This window comes from Lissotriton vulgaris, chromosome 6 (genome assembly GCF_964263255.1).
Source record: "Lissotriton vulgaris chromosome 6, aLisVul1.2, whole genome shotgun sequence".
NCBI lineage: Eukaryota > Metazoa > Chordata > Amphibia > Caudata > Salamandridae > Lissotriton > Lissotriton vulgaris.
In genome coordinates, this window is record NC_141694.1 from 910,912,581 (window position 1) to 910,934,991 (window position 22,411).

The 22,411-nt window shown below is 51.0% G+C and overlaps 1 protein-coding gene across 6 annotated transcripts in view; it reads right to left on the reverse strand.

Moving 5' to 3' along the window:
• BIRC6 (baculoviral IAP repeat containing 6) overlaps positions 1 to 22,403 on the reverse strand; it is a 2,386,688-nt gene extending 2,364,285 nt beyond the window's left edge. For 4 of the 6 annotated variants that reach the window (XM_086926902.1, XM_086926900.1, XM_086926901.1 and 1 more), the window contains exon 1: positions 21,909 to 22,403. In XM_086926902.1, coding sequence (XP_086783028.1) covers positions 21,909 to 22,272 — 364 coding nt within the window. In that variant the 5' untranslated portion in view covers positions 22,273 to 22,403. The remainder of the gene's footprint in view (positions 1 to 21,908) is intronic. The other 2 variants (XM_086926898.1, XM_086926897.1) reach the window with 1 other exon arrangement.
• Positions 22,404 to 22,411: the final 8 nt, after the last annotated feature.

Consider the following 22,411-nt stretch of genomic DNA (forward strand, 5'->3'; position numbering starts at 1 on the left):
CATGCAATCGAAATGCCATGCCTCCTAAGGAAGGACAGGACCCTATATCTTTTGGTACATGTGCCCAACCCACGCACGTTCCACGTTAAGAATTTGTATCCCATGTTTCCTGTAAGCGCCCAGCCGGGCCATGCAGTCTGCTGCCTAAATGCCGCCACCTAGGGGCCTGAACAGTGATACACATGATGCCTATACCAACATACTTAAACATTTCCCCCCCCTCCTCCCCCCCCAAAAATGCAACAGTTGCATAACTCTACCCCCCTCCCCTACCCACGAGCAGGATAGCGACAACAACCCAACCTGTCAACCCGCCCTTCCCCTGCCGGTGCCAGGACGTACATAGCCTCCCCACACACCCCTCACAACACATCACACACCAACACAACTATGTAAATGTAAATGTAAATGTATTTGAGCTTATATAGCGCACAGCTACCCACAAAGGGTTTCCCGGCGCTTGCTTAGGGAACCCGTCCTGGTATTCCCCTGTGAGATAACCCCGGCAGGGTATCCACAAGGTGAAAGCCAGGCATCCCGCCGCGAGGGGCCGTTGTGGAGATTAAGCAAACTATTGCCCAGAGTCGCAGAGTGTGAACCCGTGAGTTGAGAAGGCACCGGAGTGAGAATTATCGAGTCCGTGGAATTTTTGAGCCCAAGACCCGCCGAGGCGGGGAATTGAACCCTGGTCCAGGGCCGATCTCAGCTTCCGGGTCTGCCGCCTCTAACCCCTGAGCCACTGCACACCCCCCCCCCAGCTCCCCGCATGACCCAATGCTCACATTGATGCGAACCCGGTCATCCCTCCCCCCCGTAGTCAGCAATGCGGGAGGAACAGCTCCCACTCACAACTCCCACCACTCGGAGTACCACCAACCCAGACGCCAAGTACGAGGTACCGATCAGTGTTCAATCGCCCTCAACATCAAGGCTGGACCAGCAGAGATCTAAAGGTCTGCCGGGCCACATGGAGCCACTCAATAACAATAAACGCACAGCAGAGTCAATGGAGGCAGGGCCAGGATCATTCCAAGTCTGGGGCCTGCAAGGCCGTCTCCGGGACCACCGGGGCCGCAGAATCCGCGTTCACCGGCGTCTCCTGCAAAGTATCCGGTACCAAAATGTCATCAGGTGCGGCCGCCCCGTGCAAACTTGTTCCAGTCCCTCCAGGCGAGACCTCCATCAGGATGGCCCCATCCGGTCCCACCGTGGGTCGAGTCTCAGGGGGACCACGGGATCCAGAACGGCGATTTCTCCTGCCACGCCGTCGTTTTTGCGGCCTAGTCCCCCAGACATCTCTTGAGCCTCCTCTCTCACCCGGGGGCAGATCATCTCCTCTGATCTCGAGCCACTCCCACACCTCCGCTGGCGTCTCAAAGAAGTGTGCCCGGCCCTGGGAGATCACATTGAGTTTGGCAGGGTATAAAAGCATATACTGTAGCTGCATGTCGCGCAGCTTCTGTTTGACCCCCAAGTAGGATTTTCTTTGCTCCTGCACCTGCTGGGTGTAGTCGGGATAAATGGAGACACGACTGTTCTCAATCATATGGGGCCCCGTCTCCCTCGCCGCCTTGAGGATGCAGTCTCGGTCTTTATAGTTCAGGATTTTCGCGATGAGGGCTCTAGGGGCTTCCCCAGGTCGTGGGGGGGGGGCACCAGGGCCCTGTGCGCCCGTTCCACTATAAAGACGCTGGACAATCCACTCGGACACAGATGTTCACGGATCCAGGTCTCTAGGAATCGTTCAGGGTTCCCCGCCTCCAGTCGTTCCGGTACCCCCAGGACCCGTATGTTACTCCGGCGCGCCCTACCTTCTGCATCCTCGGCGCGCCTTTCCAGTGCTCGGGTAGTAGAGGTAAGTTGGGAGAGTGACCTCTGTAGGGACGCAACCTCCCCCTGCAGTTGAGTGATGTTGCCCTCCGCGTCTGAGACTTTATCCGCTACTTTGCGAAGGTCTGTCCTCAAAAGGTTCACATCCACGGACACCCTCTCAATTTGGCGTTCCAGGGCAGTGTGCGAACCCTGTATAGCCTTGAGAAGTTCCGCCCTGGACGGCTCCAGCGGCTCCCCATCCCCATCTCCAGCGCCCGTTGGGCGCGTGATCCTCTGCGGCTGCAGGCGAGGGGTGGTGTACTGCGTAATCGTGTTGGGTTGGGTAGCCTTAGTGCCACGTCCAGTCCGGCCCGCCATTCCAGGTGTTTTTTTAGGGGTCCGCACGGTGCTATCAGGAGGGGCTCCCAGAAGCCACTCAAGCAAGGCAGGGTATGCGACACCACCGCGCCGGAGGAAATTGGGCAAGCAGTGTTCGGGTCCAGTAAACCACGAGGCAATACAGCGTAGGGGCCGGTCCCGTCTGGTAAGCCCCACTGGAGGGTCAGCAGGCAGGGCCCCGGTAAGACCACAGTCGGCCGTGCAGGCCACAGATCAGGTGCCACCAGAGCGTGGGGTCGTGGGCTCAGCTTACAATCCACAGAACAGGGCAAGCGGGGCACAGACGCACTCCTCCAACGGCCGCCACCAAACCCCAAGAGGCCGCTCTAGACCAACTCCAAAATGGCTGACAGCTGGGGGAGGGGCGCCGTTCGTCTTTGGGCCCAGCAACACCTCTCCGAGAGCCCCCCGATGCCTCACCGGTAGTAGAGATCCCGATCCTCCTCAGGGCACAGGATACAGACCGGCGGGAGGAGGAGCAGGTACGGCAATAGCTCCGCAGTCGGACCCAGGCAGGCCCACAGCAGTCCAGGGCCCCACTCGCACCTTAGCGTCTCAAGGGGGGGCCAGGGCAATTGGCCTCCACATCCCCCACTCCCAAGGGTAGGCGCTCCGACGATCGGTCGTGCAGCGCTAGTCAAGAAGGGGGGGGGGGGGGCCCTCTGCACTCCAGCCCAGCGAGGCCACGCAAGATGGACGGCACCTTCTTCCCGCTCCCCCTCTCACCGCACACCAGGAGATTCCCGGGCCTCCGGTACTACAGCCCTCCGGTCCCGGGTCGTGGATCCTCAGGTAGGCCACCGGCGGACATCCGAGGCTCCCTCAGGCTGGGGTCTCCGCTCGCCTCCTATGCCGTCCGGCTCAGTGTACAGGCCCAAGCCGCGGCGCAGTGTGAAAGAGCACGCCGGCGCTGCCTCCAGGAACAGCCAGTTCGTCTCTCACGGCGAATTGCCGATCACGGGTCCGTCCCACCAGGCACCGGAGGACCAGCGGGACTACCACTGCCCCTCCGACACGCTTTCCCGGGAACGGGAGGGTCCGGGCAGGATAATTGAAAGGATTTTAGCGGTCTTCGGGACGGAGCTGGTGGAGCTCACGTCCTGTCGGCCATGCTGCTTGGCCACGCCCCAAGTTCAATCTCATGTTAGCAGATTTCAAAGTGGTGAGGAACTAATACATCCCTCAGACCATGCCAGAGGCGTCTAAAGTTTCACCGACATGCTCAGACACAACAGTTATGTACCTATCAATAATGGAGGAAGTGAAACACTCACTTACATAACTCATTGAGACACCCATGGGACAATCCAAGCCAGCACTTCCATATACATTTACAGAGCAATACAGTCTCTATGGCTGCCAGCAATGTACAAAGAAACATTCTTGTATAGGCAAACAGACCCTCACACAGGGACTGAAACAATTATATCAGATATATACTAAAGACCCAAGTCTACCAAGTGTACCATCGAAAAAAGTATTGCTTTAAATATGCCTGAGGCCTTGTATACTTGGGCAACTGCAAGCATTTCTAGTGCTAGGCCGATTTGCCATTTAAAACCCCTTTAGGAAAATTAATCTCCTCTTTTACCAGATATAAGTCAACCCTAATGTAGACTGTAGGTGGGATACAAGGCACGCTGCTCTATGTTTAAAAGCTAAAAAAATATATACTTAGTAGTTTTAGTGAGTTATGTGCACACTTGGAGGCCTATATGCAGACTATTGTCAGAGCTGTGTGTGGAGTTCAATTTCATGTAGGTGGATAGCAAAGTGGAGAACTTCAAACACATTGCTCAGACAGTGTAAGAAGCACCTAAAGTTGCACTGACATGCTCAGACACAGCTGTTATGTAACGAGAAATAAAGGAGGCCGTAAGACAGTCACTTAAATAACTCATTGCTCACTGAGACACCAAAGAGACAATCCAAGCCAGCCCTCTGATATAGATTTACAGAGGCATGCAGGCACAATGGCTACCAGCCATGTACTAAGAACATATTTTTATATATGCAAACAGACCCCCCATAAAGGAACTGAAACACTCACTGAGATATGTACTGAAGACCGAAGTCTACCAAGTGGACCATCAATACAGGTATTAGTTTAAAGAGGTCTGAGGATTGGCACATTTGGGCAACTGCAACCAGTTTTAGTGCTAGGGCAATTTCCCATTTAAAACTCCCTAATAAACATAACTCTCCTCTCTCACCAATTATAAGCCACCCTAAGGTAGGATGTAGCTAAGGCATAGAGTTTGATGCTATGTCCTTAACAGCTAACACATGTACTTAAAAGTTTTAGTGAGTTAAGTGTGCACTTACAGGCCTATATGTAATATTTTCAGTGCTGCACATTCAGTTCAATCTCATCTAAGTACATATCAAAGAGGAGAACTATACATTCTCTCAAACACTTACTAGCATATAAACTGGATTATTATAGAATATAAATTTTATTTTAGATTTTTTTAAATATACAACATAAAATGCATACTCTGTTTTGTTTTTAGCTATCTACTTGAATTAAAACTGAAGATTTAAGCTGACAAACAAGGATCGAAGGCGAAAAGCTTGAAATAAAGATTACCATTTGAAAAAGAATCAAAACAAAAATAGGAAACTGTGGACAGAATACATCCAGGAAAAAAAACTACTGGTAAGAGAACTAAATAGTTTCGTCAAACAGTCATTAGAAAAATAAGAGTATTGAAAATGATGTGAACAAAAAGAAAACTTTGCCAACAACTCAGAAACAAAAAGTAACAACTCATATTGAAAATGGACAACGTTATAAAGTAATAAGTCATGTAACAGCAAGGTAGAAACAGTGTGAAGAGAAGAAAATATTTAGAAGTAGAGTAATACGAAATTTGATAAGAAATATAAAGCAGAATAAGAGAAGATCAGTAGCTTTTAATCAAAAACAACATATAGAAACTGTTGTGGATAAAGCATTTGCCTTGAAGAGAAAATGTTTTATTAGTATTAAACAGAATGAAAACATTAGCTAAACCAGTGTGGAGCAGGATAAGAAAAAGCCAGTGGGGCGTGGCTAAGCAGGCAATGGCGTTGGACGAACTCTGTTAGAGCTCCGGTCCAACGTACCCAAAATCCGCTAAAGGTTTCCGATTTAGCGCGCTAACGAGGTCGGCGATTGAGCGTATCGGACCGTGGTCACGCCTGGAGTGTGCTGGGCGATTTCCAAGAACTTAAATCGTCACACGCCGCAACTGCAGCCACGGAACGATAGAAGAACCGAGGCGGAAGTGGAGGGAGCTAAGCTGCAATTCTAGGACAGTCCTGGTGATGAGACACGCCCAACAGGCCTAGAAACACTGAAGCCCTCGGCGTGGAGCCATAGCCGTCCCGCCCAACCAACTCTTGTATCGAGAGTACTGCGGCTTACATAGGGCACATGTGGAGACATAGGAGTCCTGAGCGTGGACGGCTGGGAGTGATTGGCGGTCCACAAGGTGCTGGAGGACTGGGCCCGCGACCTAGTAGGGCCGGTGGAGACTTCAGCCGGGCGCGCAGAGACTTCAGGATCAGTGCGGCAGGACTAACGAACCTGGAGATATAACAAGCAATAATCTTCTCCGGGTTCGGGGGCGCAATAAGCTTGGACTTAATGCACAGGCGCAGGGGGCTAAACATAGGAGGACAGTGCACACTTTAAGGGTCGTGCAGCAAACCCATGTGCTAGGCTGCAGTGGCTGATACCCTGGCTTTGACTTCAGATCCTGAACCTGGCTGCACAGGATCCATAAGACGCAGTATTTGTTGTCTTTCAGAAAACAAACAAGTGGTCGCAGACACGCGAGACTTGAGAGGCTTTAACAGATATCAAAGCCAAAACCAACTAAGGACATATGACGCAGTATTCTGCTCGCTAAAATACCCGGAAGATTATTGTTGCGAACCCGGGGCGACTATGTCACAAAGAGGACGGCCACGGACGGGTCACGCTGTTCAGCCCCCCTTGACCCGCGCACAGACAGACAAGATGGCTGGAGAGGGGCCAACAGAAGAAATTACCACCAAGCTGGATGCAGTCCTAGCAGCGGTAGAGGCGCTAAATAAAACTATGGATCAAACTTGCGTCTCCTTAGAAGGTAAAATAGACAAGGTGGCAATTGATTTGAACCTACAGTGTCGGAGATTCTTCCGCATAGGGAGGCAATGGACAGGAACTTTAAAGATCTTGAGGCCCGTGTTGATTACCTAGGAAACCGTGCCGAATATGCAGAGGCAATTCTTCAATTCCCCCTTCAGCAGCAGGCGAATGGTTGAATACATGGGAATCTACAGGGGGAGCATCGGTATCAACTGGAACAATGGAAACATCCCAGTGGCCAGACCGGTAAGAGTAGGAGAGAAAGGAAAGGCATCAGAACCACCCCTTGGGCCCAACATGGAACAGATGAAGCAAGACCAGCGTATTGCCCTACAGGCAGCAGCGGAAATCGGAGGGACACAAGGCGAAGTGTTGTGTGAATCTAGCATACAGGAGAGAGACAGTGAAGGTGAACTATCTGACGAAACCCTTTATTCACAAGGTTCAGAAGACCTCCCGGAGACCACCCCTGAAATTACGGACGATGCACTTTAGTCTCTGACCCAATACTTAACGGAAATGCTGAACATGTGGAAACTGGCATACACGCAAGTACAATTGGCCTAGTTTATAACTTTCAGGTAACAATGTTCTGTAAGGTTTATTAATAGGTACTGATCTGTGCTGTAAAAGATGGGTGGGGGAGGGGTGGGACTCCAAGAACTATGTTTATTGGAGGGGGGGAGATTTCAAGTTAGGCGCACGTACCAGACCTACATTTTCAGTGTATGGTCCCGGTTATCGCTTTTTACCTCGAAACATTAAGGGGTACCATAAACCTGTGTGTGTTGTGTTATACACATATTACGCCTGGGCAGCACCCTCCCCCTCCCTCCCAGACATTGTCCGAATGTTGTTTGTTACTTCTATAATTTGGACGATTGCTAGTTGCATTTTTGCCCTTTTGATATTTAATATTTTAGTGTGGTACAGTAATGCAATCCATCACATGCTGAGTCAACACAATTGTTTTACTGAAAATAAGGTAGATCAGCAACAGTCTTTACCTAGGTTTTATTCCACGTCCAACAATAAGGTCCCAAAGCGGTGTGCATATCACACATTTGCTTGCGTACCAATATCATGGCCCCAACCAAAATATGTACGTGGAACGTAAGAGTCATACATAGCCCCTCCAGCAGATACTTAAATCTAATCATATCTCAAAAGACACCATATTCAGATCGCATTCCTCTAAGAGACACATTTAGCTGGGGCCAAGGTCAGGAACCTACAGAGGAGATGGAGGGGGCAACTACACGCCACGAGCTACTCTGCGTACGCCAGGGGCGCGCTGGGTTGGGTTCGACCAGGCACTCCTTACACATAGAGGAAAGACTGATTGACATGGAAGGTAGATCTGTTATAGGTGGTAGACTAGATGGCAAACAAATAATTATTTCATTGATCATTGCACCCAACACTGAACAGGATTTATTCTTCGATATCCTGTCAAACAAATGAGCTGTTTGGTATGGAATCCCCATGATCCTGGGCGGGGACTATAATCGTGTTCTAGATGTAACCCTCGAATGCTCCTTTTCCCCCTACCAGGGACGCACACAAAAGCGGCCTTGAAGGCACTAAATGGATGGTCTCACAGTGGCGCCTTGTAGATGCATGGTGACACAGGAACCCGCATGATAAAATATATTCATGCTACTCTGGGGCACATAGATTACACGTCCGACTTGATCGTATATTAGTGTCTGAGGAACTTCTACAAGTCACCGCGGAATCCCAATATTTGGGGAGAACCCATTCACACCTCAACCCACATACACTGCAATTAGATTGGAACATAGACACATCACCAATCCCAATATGGAGGCTACAATCTGACAATAATGGGTGTGACAAATTGGGATTAAATGGGGGAGGCGATAGAGCAATATTTCGAGGTAAATGCAGACTCAACTCTGTCACCATTGAAAGAATGGGACGCTTTCAAAACAGTCATTAGAGGACTTTGTATTGGCAAATAAGCGGGCATGCTCAAGGAGCTGGAAAAAGAACTTACTATCTTAGAGAAGACATTGGCAACACAAGAACGCAATGCATTCGCAGGATCGACCAAGAGCCTAGCTGACAGAAAGGAAGCACATGCCAGACTGTTGGAAAGGCTTTGCGGCCTTAATTATGCAGTGCACTCAATGCGCACACACCACTTAGGAGAAAAAGCTGGTAGACTAATTGCATGGTTGATCCCGACAGAAGACGCCACTTCACCGGTCACTTCAATCCGCTCTGCACAAGGCATCACAAAAGGACATACATAGGGAATTCGCGACCCACTACACTTGATAAATCATCAATCCTAGCTACAGTCGACTACATTCAAGAGTACTTAGCAGATATTCAACTACCACAGATCACACCCAAGCAAAGACTGGAACTAGATGACCCAATTCTATTAGACGAAATAAGAGCAAGTGTACGTGCATTAGCAACTGGCAAAACACCTGGTCCAGATGGCCTGTTGCGGGCGTTTTATAAGGTATATGTAGGAACACTGGCACTTCAGCTTAAGAAAGCTTTTGATGCCTCGTTAACTGATTCAAAGCTCTCAGCCACACAAAATGAAGCACTGCTGATCTCTCTTTCAAAGCTAGGCATAGACCCATTAATATTCGGATCGTACAGGACACTGGCGCTACTGAACACGAATTACAAAATACTGGGGTACATAATAGCAACAAGGCTAGCACCACTGGTACGGTCTTTGGTAAACACAGACCAAAATGGGTTTGTCCCCACTAGAATCACTTCACTCAAAATCCGCAGGCTCTTCAGGGTACAGAAATAGGCGACAGAAGACTGACCTCGCTCAGGCTGCTTAGTGTTAAATTTAGAAAAGGCCTTCAACTCCTTGAAATGGTCGTATTTGTTTGCGGTACTGTGAGGATACGGTTTTGGAGACTCATTCTTACATATGATCAGACTACTTTACATGCAAGTAAGTGACAGGACAGTTATTATCGGAAAATATAAAAATCAATAGGGGTACCAGGCAGGGTTACCCTCTGTCGTTGCTCCTTTTCCCACTTGCAATGCAGCCATTAGCTCTGTGGGGAGGGCGCAGACTTGGGTGTCTCACTGGGAGATGGTGTACACGTCGTCTCTCTTTATGCAGACGATCTATTAATATATATTAAAGACCTCCATAATGTACCTCCCACCTTAGCAGATACCCTTGGGAATTTGGAGAAGGCATCGGAACGGAGGGTAAACTGGTTGAAATCATGTCTGTACCACTTCCGGGAAGAAATCAATCACCCAAACTTCTACAATAACAATTCGCTTCTCCATTGGCAGCCGAACACTTTCCGAATCCTGGGCATATTTATATATCAGGCCCCACTGGCATCTTGGAAGGGAACCGGACCAGGGCTGTCACTACCATTCGAGCGCAGATTAATTTCTGGAAGACGCTTCCACTGAACATGATGGGTAGAGTAGCTTTGAGCAAGATGGTAGTACTACCCAAACTATATTATTTCTCCAACCTCCCGGTATATGTCCCAGCCAGTGTAATTAGTTAACTCGAGCAGATGATCCGAGGACTTATTTGGAATTCAGGCAGTCCCAGGATACCATTATGGAAACTCTACGCCCCTACTGACAAGGGAGGACTGGCAGTACCTAATTTAGAATTATATTACATAGCAGCACAATTACAGTGGAGTGACAAACTGGTTTGCTGGACATGGCCTGGAAGACAGGGCCTCCAACCGCCATGGTCCCAATCTCAGATTTGTCATCTGTTCCACCCGATTGCCCGCACCGCAAGCTCCTCGCAGGTTTATCTTGAAATAGCACATCGCTGCTACCGGAGAAGATTATAGCTTACTAGAAATACAGTGCCTTATGCCCAGTTGTTACCACTCTTAGGGACCCCCAGAGGAAAGGTGGGCACCTATGCTGGAACTCTAGCATATTGGCATACAGCCAAGCTACATACACTGGGAGACCTGTATGCTGACAGGGATTTGATATCATTTGAGACCCTGGCAGAGGAAAACGACCTACCAACAGTACAATTCCAGTTACACAACACCATTAAGAGATTACTTACAGCAGCCTGGGGAGATATAACTAAAAGAAGCAACATGGACAGAGGGGAGGGAAAAGAAACAACAGACGAGGCAGAGAAAAGAAGCAACATATACATAGTGCATCCAAAACAATGGAACGCATGAAAGTGCATTACAGTGAGAGTCAAAGGAAGATCAGAATCCGGACAAGCATATAAGCGACTGGGTCAAGCAAGAAATAAGTGTGGAAGGGAGATCACACAGAAACATATTTGAAAACAAGCATTAGAAATGCAATAGGTCTCGCAGCATTAGAGTTAGTGCTTTTAGAATTGTTAATGGGTTTTTTGTAAATCTTTAGCATGAGGGTGAGGGTGAGTGAGGGTGAGTGAGTGAGGGTGAGTGAGTGAGGGTGAGTGAGGGTGGGTGAGGGTGGGTGAGGGTGGGTGAGGGTGGGTGAGGGTGGGTGAGGGTGGGTGAGGGTGGGTGAGGGTGGGTGAGTGTGAGTGAGGGTGAGGGTGAGTGGGGGTGAGTGTGGGTGAGTGTGGGTGAGTGTGGGTGAGTGTGGGTGAGTGTGAGGGATTGAGGGTGAGGGGTTGAGGGTGGGTGAGGGGTTGAGGGTGAGTGAGGGTGAGGGGTTGAGGGTGAATGAGGGTGAGGGAGGGTGAGGGAGGGTGAGGGGTTGAGGGGTTGAGGGTGAGTGGGGGTGAGTGAGGGTGAGGGGTTGAAGGTGAGTGAGGGTGAAGGTGAGTGAGGGTGAGTGAGGGTGAGTGAGGGTGAGTGTGGGTGAGTGTGGGTGAGTGTGGGTGAGTGTGGGTGAGTGTGGGTGAGTGTGGGTGAGTGTGGGTGAGTGTGGGTGAGTGTGGGTGAGTGTGGGTGAGTGTGGGTGAGGGGTTGAGGGTGAGGGGTTGAGGGTGAGGGGTTGAGGGTGAGGGGTTGAGGGTGAGGGGTTGAGGGTGAGGGGTTGAGGGTGAGGGGGTGAGGGTGAGGGGGTGAGGGGTTGAGGGTGAGGGGTTGAGGGTGGGGGAGGGGTTGAGGGTGGGTGGGGTGAGTGAGGGTGAGTGAGGGTGAGGGGTTGAGGGTGAGTGAGGATGAGGGGTTGAGGGTGAGTGAGGGTGAGTGTGAGTGAGGGTGAGTGAGGGTGAGTGAGGGTGAGGGTGAGTGAAGGTGGGTGAGGGTGAGGGGTTGAGGGTGATTGAGGGTGAGGCGTTGAGGGTGAGTGAGGGTGAGGGGTTGAGGGTGAGTGAAGGTGAGGGTGAGGGTGGGTGAGGGGTTGAGGGTGAGTGAGGGTGAGTGAGGGTGAGGGGTTGAGGGTGAGTGAGGGTGAGTGAGGGTGAGGGGTTGAGGGTGAGTGAGGATGAGTGAGGGTGAGGGGTTGAGGGTGAGTGAGGATGAGTGAGGGGTTGAGGGTGAGTGAGGGTGAGGGGTTGAGGTGAGTGAGGGTGAGGTGTTGAGGGTGAGTGAGGGTGAGGGTGAGTGAGGGTGAGGATGAGGGGTTGAGGGTGAGTCAGGGTGAGGGTAGGTGAGGGGTTGAGGGTGAGTGAGGGTGAGTGAGGGGTTGAGGGTGAGTGAGGGTGAGGGTGAGTGTGGGTGAGGGTGAGTGTGGGTGAGGGCGAGTGTGGGTGAGGGTGAGTGTGGGTGAGGGTGAGTGAGGGTGAGTGAGGGTGAGTGAGGGTGAGTGAGGGTGAGTGAGGGTGAGTGAGGGTGAGGGATTGAGGGTGAGGGGTTGAGGGTGGGTGAGGGGTTGAGGGTGAGTGAGGGTGAGGGTGAGTGAGGGTGAGGGTGAGTGAGGGTGAGGGGTTGAGGGTGAGGGGGTAGGTATTTTGGGATGCGAGGTGACACCGCCACGAGACCTTGTCATAAATGCATAAAAACATATCCCTATAAAAAGAAAACAAAACACGAGATAAACAACATCCCTTAAGGAAAGTTACGTGCTGTGAGCCGCGGGGAGGGCTGTCGGAAACACCTACGGAACTGACATTTTAGAAACGCGTGGGCTGCAGGAAGGTCCCCCGGCACCTTGCAGAACAGAGCCTGCTTGTGATTGTGAACAGTGTGTGGTCGAATCTGCCCTCCAGCGGAAGGAACGCATCACATTGTAAATGCACGCAGCAGGGGGCGTCATGATTACCAGAGTGGGCACAATAGCACCGGAATACCGCCTATGGAGGGGTGTGGGCAGTCTGATTCTATCAGGCAGCCCCCTGCAGGTGCTGCGTGGGGTGGGGCTTGAACTACAGGCCGGGGAGCTTTGTGTACTGTGCTTGTGTGACTACTTTCTGTAAAAAACAAGTGGACACTAATGTGCTATTCACAACAGCAAAATGTCATTTTTTAAGACACAGCTGGAATGATGATGGTTGCACTGTGACATGGAGATTAGTGAGGTTTGGGTTATAGCAGGCTTTGGTTTACTATTTGGAAGTTAATCAGGCATGTTTATGATACCCTTTCATGTCTTCGAACTTTCAAGAGAGAAGAGAGGTGTCGGTGTTCTACAAGCAAGGCATTTTCCATAGTGCCAGGAGAGTGCATATGACAAGGACAGTAAATCAGAAGGCATTTCCAATGTATGAATTAAATCTATTTATTACAAGTCTACTGAATGATGTGTTGCTCATTTAGAAAATAAACCTACAAAGGAAGACACTACATTTTTCTTGACAACTTAGGGAAGGGCCGACGAGGATAGCTTATGGAGGAGCCACTGTCAAACAAAAGGTGCTGCAGTATACAGACTCACACTCACTACCGCAGGCCGTGACTTGTAACAGAAATAATTTTCGTTCTGGAATTAAACATGAACCCGCTTCCTTCTCCGCGCCACATATAAAAAGATTTTCAACAGCTTGGCTAGGGAGGCTTCAACTAGCAGTATAGATGCTGACTGGCAAATCTTTTACTTTATGCGTATTACCAGCTTTGTTTTTGTTGCTCTAACAAGCACACGGCGCAATAACGAGACTGAAACAATGTTACAAAACCTTGAGGGTCAATGTCAGCAAACTACATGGTGCAGGGACAAAGAATGGACAACATCACATTATAATTATAAAAACATAAGGAGAGATCACACTGACAGAGCATCCGTACGGTGCCCCTCAACAGAAACAAGTGGATATGTGCCATCCAAAAGCAATAGGCGAAAACGATGGGTGTGTGTCACGCTTCAGCAGCTTTGCTTGTACTATCGATTCAACACCGGAAGTAACTTATGGAGGCAATGAGGAGATGCACATGTGCAAGTGCAGCAGGGAGGGGGTGGGCAACGGAGAGGAGAGCAGGGGGACAGGAGTACGGAAGGGAGTCTGCTCGAAAAAAGTATGCATTCCTATTGGGTTCTCAACACAAATCAGGGGTGAGGTGCCACTAAGTAATGAAAAAAGCCGGCCGATGAAAGCCTGAACATGCCTGCCATACTGGGTGTTGTCTGCCGGGCCGCGGGATACGGGGCAGACCTGTCTTGACTGCGATTGAATGCCGAGGATCCCGCTCCGAACCGGATTTGAAGACGAGCCTGCGGTGGACTGGCTCTGCGGCCTGAGCACCTCTGTGGTGGTGCGTTGAGACCCGGGGCGCGCTTGTAGCCCCGGTGAGAGGCCCAGGGAAGCAGGAGGTCCCGACTGGTGCCTGGAGACATGGAGCGTTGAATAACAAGACGGACGGACGGAAGAGAGGGGAGGGGGGAGGAGAAATGCGACACGGAGGGAAGGGGAGGGGGCGGAGCGGGGAGGGGGCGGAGAGGGGAGAGGTGCGACACGGCGTTAGACGGAAGGAAGAGAGGGGAGGGGGAGGAGAAAGAGAAATGCGACACGGCGGGAGGGGGCGGAGCGGGGGAGAGGGTGTGTGTGTGTTGTTAGGAGACGGACATGCACGCGCCCGTGACTTTTAAGGTCAATGCGCATGCGCATAAGCTTAATGCGCATGCGCATTGACCTTAAAAGTCACGGGCACTGCAAGGAATCGCCACGATTCCTTGCAGTGCAGATAAAGAGTGGATAACTCGCAATACTCTCGCCTTGCTCGATGCGCATGCGCATCGACAGGCGAGACCTAAAAATCAAATAGGGTGCATAAATGTATGCCTAACCATTAGCAAAAATTACAAACGGAACAAAGAAATATAAAAAAAAGAAGAAGAAAATCGAAATCATAAAATAATTGGGCAATAACGAAAACAAGCATTTGCAATGCAATCGTCTCGCCATTGGGACCTTATATACATTTAGTTATGCAGCACATTAGCCTGGGTGCTGAAACATATACTGTTCTTTAATGTGGAGGGAAAGTAAGCACCAAACTGTGACACACGCCAGTTATGGGAACACATGGAAAGAAATATTGCCTTTCAGCGAGAAATGGTATAGTTTAAAGCTCTGTTTTTAATATAAAATCAGGCCATTTTGTGGTCATATCACTGAAAATACAAGATTTGACAAAAATATTATTGTCTACGGGTGCTTGTGGAAGATTTCTATGGACTGGAATCTAGAGAATGCTAAAGCGATTCTGGTATTTTACTGACTTCTGCTGGTTGTTTTCTATAAAGAAAGTTAAATAGAGGCAGTTGCCAGAAAAAGACAAAAAAAGAAAGTCACTTAGCAGAGAGCAATTCTTGTATTTTACTGACCTCTGCTAGTCGTTTTCTATCTAGACAGTTAAATAGAGGCAGTTGAACAGAAAATAAGTCCCTAAGCGGAAGCAGACATGTCCTAGGGCTGATCTCCAAAGCCCACATAGCACCAACACATAAGTATTTACAAGAGGTCTCGAAAGCTCGACCCAAAAAGATTAAACTCAGTACGCAGGCGAGACGTGCACTTGCAAGGAAGGTTTATAGATAAAGAAAAAAGTAAAAACCACAGAAGAAGCAGTGAAAGGGCACAAGTATTCGGGCCTTGCTCCATGGAAGGGTTAAGCAGGCCAAAATAATAAGCATTGGCAAACCCAAAAGGTTCCGCCTATGCGACATCTATTGGCAAGATCAACGTTTTTAACATACTGAGCAGCAGCAGGAGCTCACGTTTACCAACAGCTGCTGATATACATAAATGTGTATGTTTCAAAGTGTAACTAAAAACGAAATGCTGCATATGTCTATGGCTGTACACTCATGCCCAGACTAGTGCCATGAAGCCATTTAAAGAAGCACAGGACACAAAATCGAACACAGGGATAAGAGGCCATTGGAAGACAAGCCCACTGCAAGAGGATACTGAAGGATACCATTTGGGTGAAGAATAGAAAAAACAGCAAGGTCAGTAGCAAGAGATTGTCGAAGGTAAGTTTGGTAAAAAAAAAATAAAAGCTCTGAAAAAAGGGAAAATAAAACAGACAAGCTAGTGGTGAATACTCACTGCGAGGCAAAAATAGAAAATCAACAAGCTCACCACCAAGCAGCCATTTGCAATAAACCGCATAAAAAAAATAAAAAATCAGAGGCAACTTGGAAAAAAAATCTAGAAAATAAGCATAAAAAGGGCTATGATGCTGTCTGACGGAAAAAAGAAATAGCAAATGAGTCTTGCAGCAGCAAATTAACCAAAGAAGATCACAACAACAATAACCAGGAGGAGGGCTGGGAGAAAGGCACAAGGATGAAAAAGAGCCTCACTGAGTAGTGAGGAGGGCAGGATGGAGGAAGCAGTGAGGCAGCGGGGAGAGACGGATGAAATGGAAAGCAGATAGTAATCAAGGCGAGAGGACTGACAGATTTTGAAGAGGAAAGGGGGGCGAAGGGGGCCGCTGTTAAGTGTGGGTCAAAATGCAATAGACAGCAGGAGAAGGATCGGCGTGAATCAAAACAACGCAGAGTTGGAGACCAGGAGGAGTGCAGGGCTGAAGGAGTCTGCAGACACATGCACTGATGCACTCAGAGCATGTGCAAAAGTAGATTAAAAAAATATTAAAAATGAGTAACTGCTGGCCAGTGAAAGGACACTGGCCACCGGAAGCAGTACTTGGTCCAAGCTCAATAGGATGGACGAAGTATCCGAAGGTAGGAGGAAGCTGGAGTAGCTGCTGACCAATGGGAAGTAAAGAAATAAAACCCAATGTGGGGGCCAGCCATTGGTAAGTAGATAAGTAATGAGCGGGCTCTAAACCCCTTTTATGGTTTTTGTTTTTTTTAATTTTTAAATGCAATAATTTTTGCAGGCAAACCCTAAAAAAGGGACGCCTGCAAGCGCTCACCATATAGGGGCAGTCAAATGAGTGACAAAGACGCCGATCAATGGTAAACAAAGGTCGGATTATAAGCCCACTGAATGTAAACAAAATGTCTCGCAGGTGGCCTGTCCTCAGGACACCCCCACGCCGCACGGCCCTCCAGCTGTGTCTGTGCCCCCTCGCTGCTGCTCGTTGTGCCGTTTTTGCCCCGATTACTGCTTTGTTACTTTTACCTTTGTTGAATTGTGTTAATTTTGTTGTTAATGTTCGTTGCCCCCGCTGGTGTGACCCCCCCTCCTACCGCCGTGACATCGCGGCCCGCCCCCTTTTCTTCTGTGTCCTCCCCGCTCCCGCCTCCCAGCTGCTCCTCCCTCCCACTTGGCCTTAAATGGAGACCGCGCGGACGAGCAGCGGTCGCGGCGCGTCAAAGGCAAGCCCGTCTGCGCCCGTCCGCGCCCAGCGCCAGGACCTCTGGCCCCCGCCGACGCCAGAGCACACGACGGACCTACGACGCCGCCACCCTCAACGCACTCAACGCCGGCCGGTACCCCGCCTGCTACCAAGCCACCCCGAAACGCACCCACGAACCCTTTGCCAGCCAAGCCTGCCGATTCACCTGCCTCCAGACCTGCACCGCACCGGCCAAGCCGATCACCAGCAGCAACCACCTCAAATGCATCCTGCTCAACACCCGCTCCGTCCACAGACACGCCGTGGAACTCTGGAACCTGCTCGACACAACATCACCAGACGTCGCCTTCTTCACGGAAACCTGGATGAACGCCTCCTCAGCGCCCGACATCGCCATCGCCATCCCGGACGGATACAAGATGACCCGGAGGGACTGCGTCAACCAGACCGGAGGAGGCATCGCCATCGTACACAAGAACACCATCCGCATCACGACCAACTCAGAAGACACCCTCACCGCCGCCGAATACCTCCACTTCCAGATACACACCGACCCCAAGACGACCTTCAGAGGCACCCTCATCTACAGACCCCCGGGACCACGCACACAATTCAGCAAAGATATCGCAGACTTCATCAGCCCGCACACCCTCCCCTCCACTGACTACATCCTCCTAGGGGACCTCAACTTCCACCTGGAGAACAACAAAGACAGCAACACCACCACCCTGCTAGACAACCTCGCCAACCTCTGACTCAAGCAACTGGTGAACACCCCCACCCACTACTCCGGACACACGCTTGACCCAGTCTTCTCCTCCAGCAAATACATCTCCTTCAGCCACTCCACCGGACTTCATTGGACTGACCACAGCTGCGTCCACTTCAGCTTCAGAAGGACCACGACCCACCACCACCCGCAACAGGTTCCTCGCAGGAGCTGGAACAAGATCACCGCCGACCAGCTCACCACCTCCCTCAACCAGAACCCGCCCGCCAGCACAACGGACCACAACGAAGCAGCCAGCAACCTCACACAGTGGCTCACCAACTGCGCAGACGACCTCGCACCACTGAAGACCCCTCCCAGCAGACCCGGCAGCAAGAAAACCTCCTGGTTCACCGACAAACTTAAGAACTCCAAGAAGAACTGCCGGACCCTCGAGAAAGCCTGGCGCATCGACCAGATCACAGACAACATGACTGCCCTCAAGCACGCCACCCGCAAACACCACCAGCTGATTCGCACCACCAAGAAGACAGCATTCAAAGAACGACTGAACAACAACGCTCACAACAGCAAGGAACTCTTCAGCATCGTCAAAGAGCTCTCCAACCCCAGCGCCGGAAACAACAACATCACTCCCTCGCAAGACCTCTGCGACTCACTCGCCTCGTTCTTCCACAGCAAGATCGCCGACATACACAACAGCTTCGGCGCACAGACCACGCATCCAACCTCCAAACCGACGCCCCCCACCACAACCCTCTGCGCCTGGACCCCTGTCAGCACCGAAGACACCACCCGCACGATGAACACAATCGACTCCGGATCACCAACCGACCCCTGACCCCACCACGTCTTCAACAAGGCTGATTCCATCATCGCACCCCAACTCCGGGACATCATCAACACCTCCTTCAACACTGCCACCTTCCCGGAGAGCTGGAAGCAGGCCGAGCTCAGCGCCCTCCTGAAGAAACCAACAGCGGACCCCACCGACCTCAAAAACTTCCGCCCCATCTCGCTCCTCCCTTTTCCCGCCAAAGTCATTGAGAAGACCGTCAACAGACAGCTTGCCGCCTTCCTCGAGACGAACGGATCCCTCGACCACTCGCAATCAGGTTTCCGAGCCAACCACAGCACCGAGACCACCCTCATCGCAGCCACTGACGACATAATTTCCCTGCTCGACAACAGGGAAACAGCAGCCCTCATCCTCCTGGACCTCTCCGCAGCGTTCGACACTGTCTGTCACCGCACCCTAGGGCAGCGCCTCAGCAACATCGGAATCCAAGACAAGGCACTGGAGTGGATCATCTCGTTCCTCACCGGAAGAACCCAGAGAGTCCGCCTCCCCCCATTCAGATCCGAGGCCACCGAAGTCATATGCAGCGTACCGCAAGGATCATCACTCAGCCCCACCCTCTTCAACGTCTACATGAGCCCCCTCGCAGCCATCGCACGCCAACACAACCTCAACATCATCTCCTACACCGACGACACCCAGCTGATCCTCTCCCTCACCAACGACCCCGCCACCACTAGAACCAGCCTACACGAAGGGATGAAAGACGTCGCCGAGTGGATGAAGAACAGCCGCCTGAAACTGAACTCAGACAAGACGGAAGTCCTCATCCTGGGATCATCGCCCTCCGCCTGGGACGATTCCTGGTGGCCCCCAGCCCTGGGCACCACTCCCAAGCCAACGGACCACGCAAGTAACCTGGGCTTCATCCTGGACTCCTCCCTCTCGATGACCAGACAAGTCGACGCAGTCTCATCATCATGCTTCAACACCCTGGGCATGCTCCGAAAGATCTTCCGGTGGATCCCTGCCGAAACCAGGAAGACGGTCACCCAGGTACGCGTCACCAACCGACTGGACTACGGAAACACCCTCTACGCCGGAACTACAGCCAAACTTCAGAAAAGACTCCAACGCATCCAAAACGCCTCCGCACGACTCGTCCTGGACATCCCCCGATACAGCCACATCTCCGGCCACCTGAGAGACCTGCACTGGCTCCCCGTCAGCAAGAGGATCACGTTCAGACTCCTCACTCACGCACACAAGAATCTCCACGACCTGGGCCCCAAGTACCTCAACAACGGCCTGACCTTCTACACTCCCACCCGCCAGCTACGACCAACCAGCCTCGCCCTCGCCGCTCCACGCATCCGCAGAGCCACCACCGGAGGAAGATCCTTCTCCTACCTGGCAGCCAAGACATGTAACTCCCTCCCCATCCACCTCCGGCTAACCCAGGACCATCTCTCCTTCAGGAGGCAACTCAAGACCTGGCTTTTCGAGCAGTAACGTACCCCTCTCCCCCAGCGCCTTGAGACCCCTCCGGGTGAGTAGCGCGCTATACAAATGTTATGATTGATTGAAACAATGCATGCCCCCTGTCTAGTCAATACTTCGAAAGGAGCTTCAAATCAATTGGTTATATAAGTGGTAGGTTTCTAGTTAATGATGTAGCAAGGGTGCTTTACTCAACACTGAGACTGAGTTTCAAACTGCTGTCCTCCAACAATAAATTGAAAGGGATTTTAAAGTTGGATGGAGCATGGCACTTGCTGACTGACATTTTAGAGTGCATTTAAGGCATCAAGCAAGTGTCCATTAAAAAACAAAAAAAACAAGCTCTTAATACAACTTCAATACTCTCAAGGAACAATAAGCACAAGCTCTAACTAGGCCTTCAATAACTTCATTGAACAACGCCGAACGCTCGCATTACAACTAAATTTGCTTTGGGAATTAACCACTCACAAAAGAATTAAGCATATATAATAAAAGGTGAAAGGAATGCACTTGATAGAGTCCACTTTTCTAATATAAAAAACGGGTACCACTGCCTCCATTGTAAGTCTGATGAAGGGTCCTTCCTCCACACGGTCTGGAGCTGCACTGCACTACAACACTTTTGGTCGGGATGTTGTCCTGTCTGGGGCGGGTGTTATGCTGGGACCTCCCGGAGGATCCTCGACTAATATTTCTTCATGGCATGGCAGACATCGGGGGAAACAGATATAAGAGGCACCTTCTATTCCTAGGTCTCACCTTAGCCAAGCGCGACATTGTGCAGCATTGGAAGTCTTCCTCTCCCCCCGGGGTGGCGGCTTGGAAAACAGCTCTAGATAAATGTATGTCGGCTGAAGTGGCGGTGTTTCAGGCACTGGGTTGCCTGCAGAAACATGGGAAGATTTGGACCAAGTGGGCTAAATACCAGGGTATTGCCTTATCCATCCTTTCAGTCAGCGAATCCAGACCCTATTGAAAGGCTAATCATCAATGACTTCCCAATCAATGTGCTCAGTGGCAGTGGACATACTTTTGTAATCGTGTATGTATTTTCTGTTCCATGTGGGAAGTGTGGTGCAGGGTTGGGGAGGGGTGGGATGTTGGATCGAATGTTTGGCAGATCCTCTGGTGAGATCCTCTTCGGTATCTTTTGAATCTACATTTCGTCATATGACTATATACACCGATTACTGGGGTTCGCCCACTGGGTGTTAAACACTAAATACAATTTGTTTAAAAAAAAACGGGTACCAATCAGTTAACCATCAGCAAGATCACCCAAAAACATTACAAGTTGAAACTAAAATGTTAGTCAATCTGCTAATCTATCGAGCAAGATAAGCAATTTAGGAAGTGGACGCAAAAACCAAGCAGCCGGTTCCCTTGTCGACGAAGCAGCACCATATGTAAGGGAAATGTGTGTTCTCATGTTTACTTAGCCCGATGGAGTGGGTTATGTGTACATAAAAGTTCATATAATCCACCGGACAGATACTCAGGTCCTCGAATAACTGCATATGCATGAGATTTGTTGGGCGGTAACAAAGTGTCCTAAGTCCACTTCTGAGCAAATGTGATACTGGTGGGATGAAAAATCACAGGTGCTGCACGAAATCCAGTCCCCAACTTCACTCGTACTACAGGAATTGACAGCTCCAACACGCCGATCCTGTCGGGGAAAGGAGTCTGTCAAGTGATGCTGTCAACGTCCCCAAGGTGTCTGGCGGGTAACAGGATACTTACAAAGTGGGGTGAGTTGGAAGGGGGAAGGGAGGAGGGAAAGGGGCGAGGTTGGCGAGAGAGACCACCATAAGAGGCAGAACCCCCTTCCACCAGAATCTAACAAGGGAGAAAGGCAGGTGGAGTGGTTATGGAGACATAACCCGCCAGATATAGGTGCCCCCCCCCCCCAACCCAGTAAACCCAACTCACCACTCAGGCCCGTGGCCTGCTGCAGCAAGGCTCCTGAGGTGCCATCGATGACTTTGACGCTGCCCCGGCTGGTGACGGCTAGGATGGCGTTGAGTGCCGGGTGGTAGCTCAAGCTGTACAGACCTTCTTCGTCGCAGCGTAGGCAGCCGTCCCGCACCAACAGGGTTGCTTGTCCCCCTCCGCCGCCACCTTCTGAGGCTCCGCCCGAGCCCCCAGGACCCCCGACAGCAGCCATCCTCCCCGCAGCTCTGCTGGGGCGACCGCGGCCTGGCCCACGGTGCTTGTGCGCTCCCGGCTCGCGGGGGCCGCGCGGGGCAGTGGTAGCCGCTACCGCCGCTGCAGCACTACTGCCGCCAGTCACCATCCGGGTCCAGGAAGCCGCCACCAACACTTGGGCGAATGGGAAGTGACGCAGAAGGAAGCCGCTTGGTTACGCTCAGTACTAGCCCTGCTTCCTCGCGAGAAGGCACGCCTCTTGTGGCTCCGCATGTACTCAGTAGAAG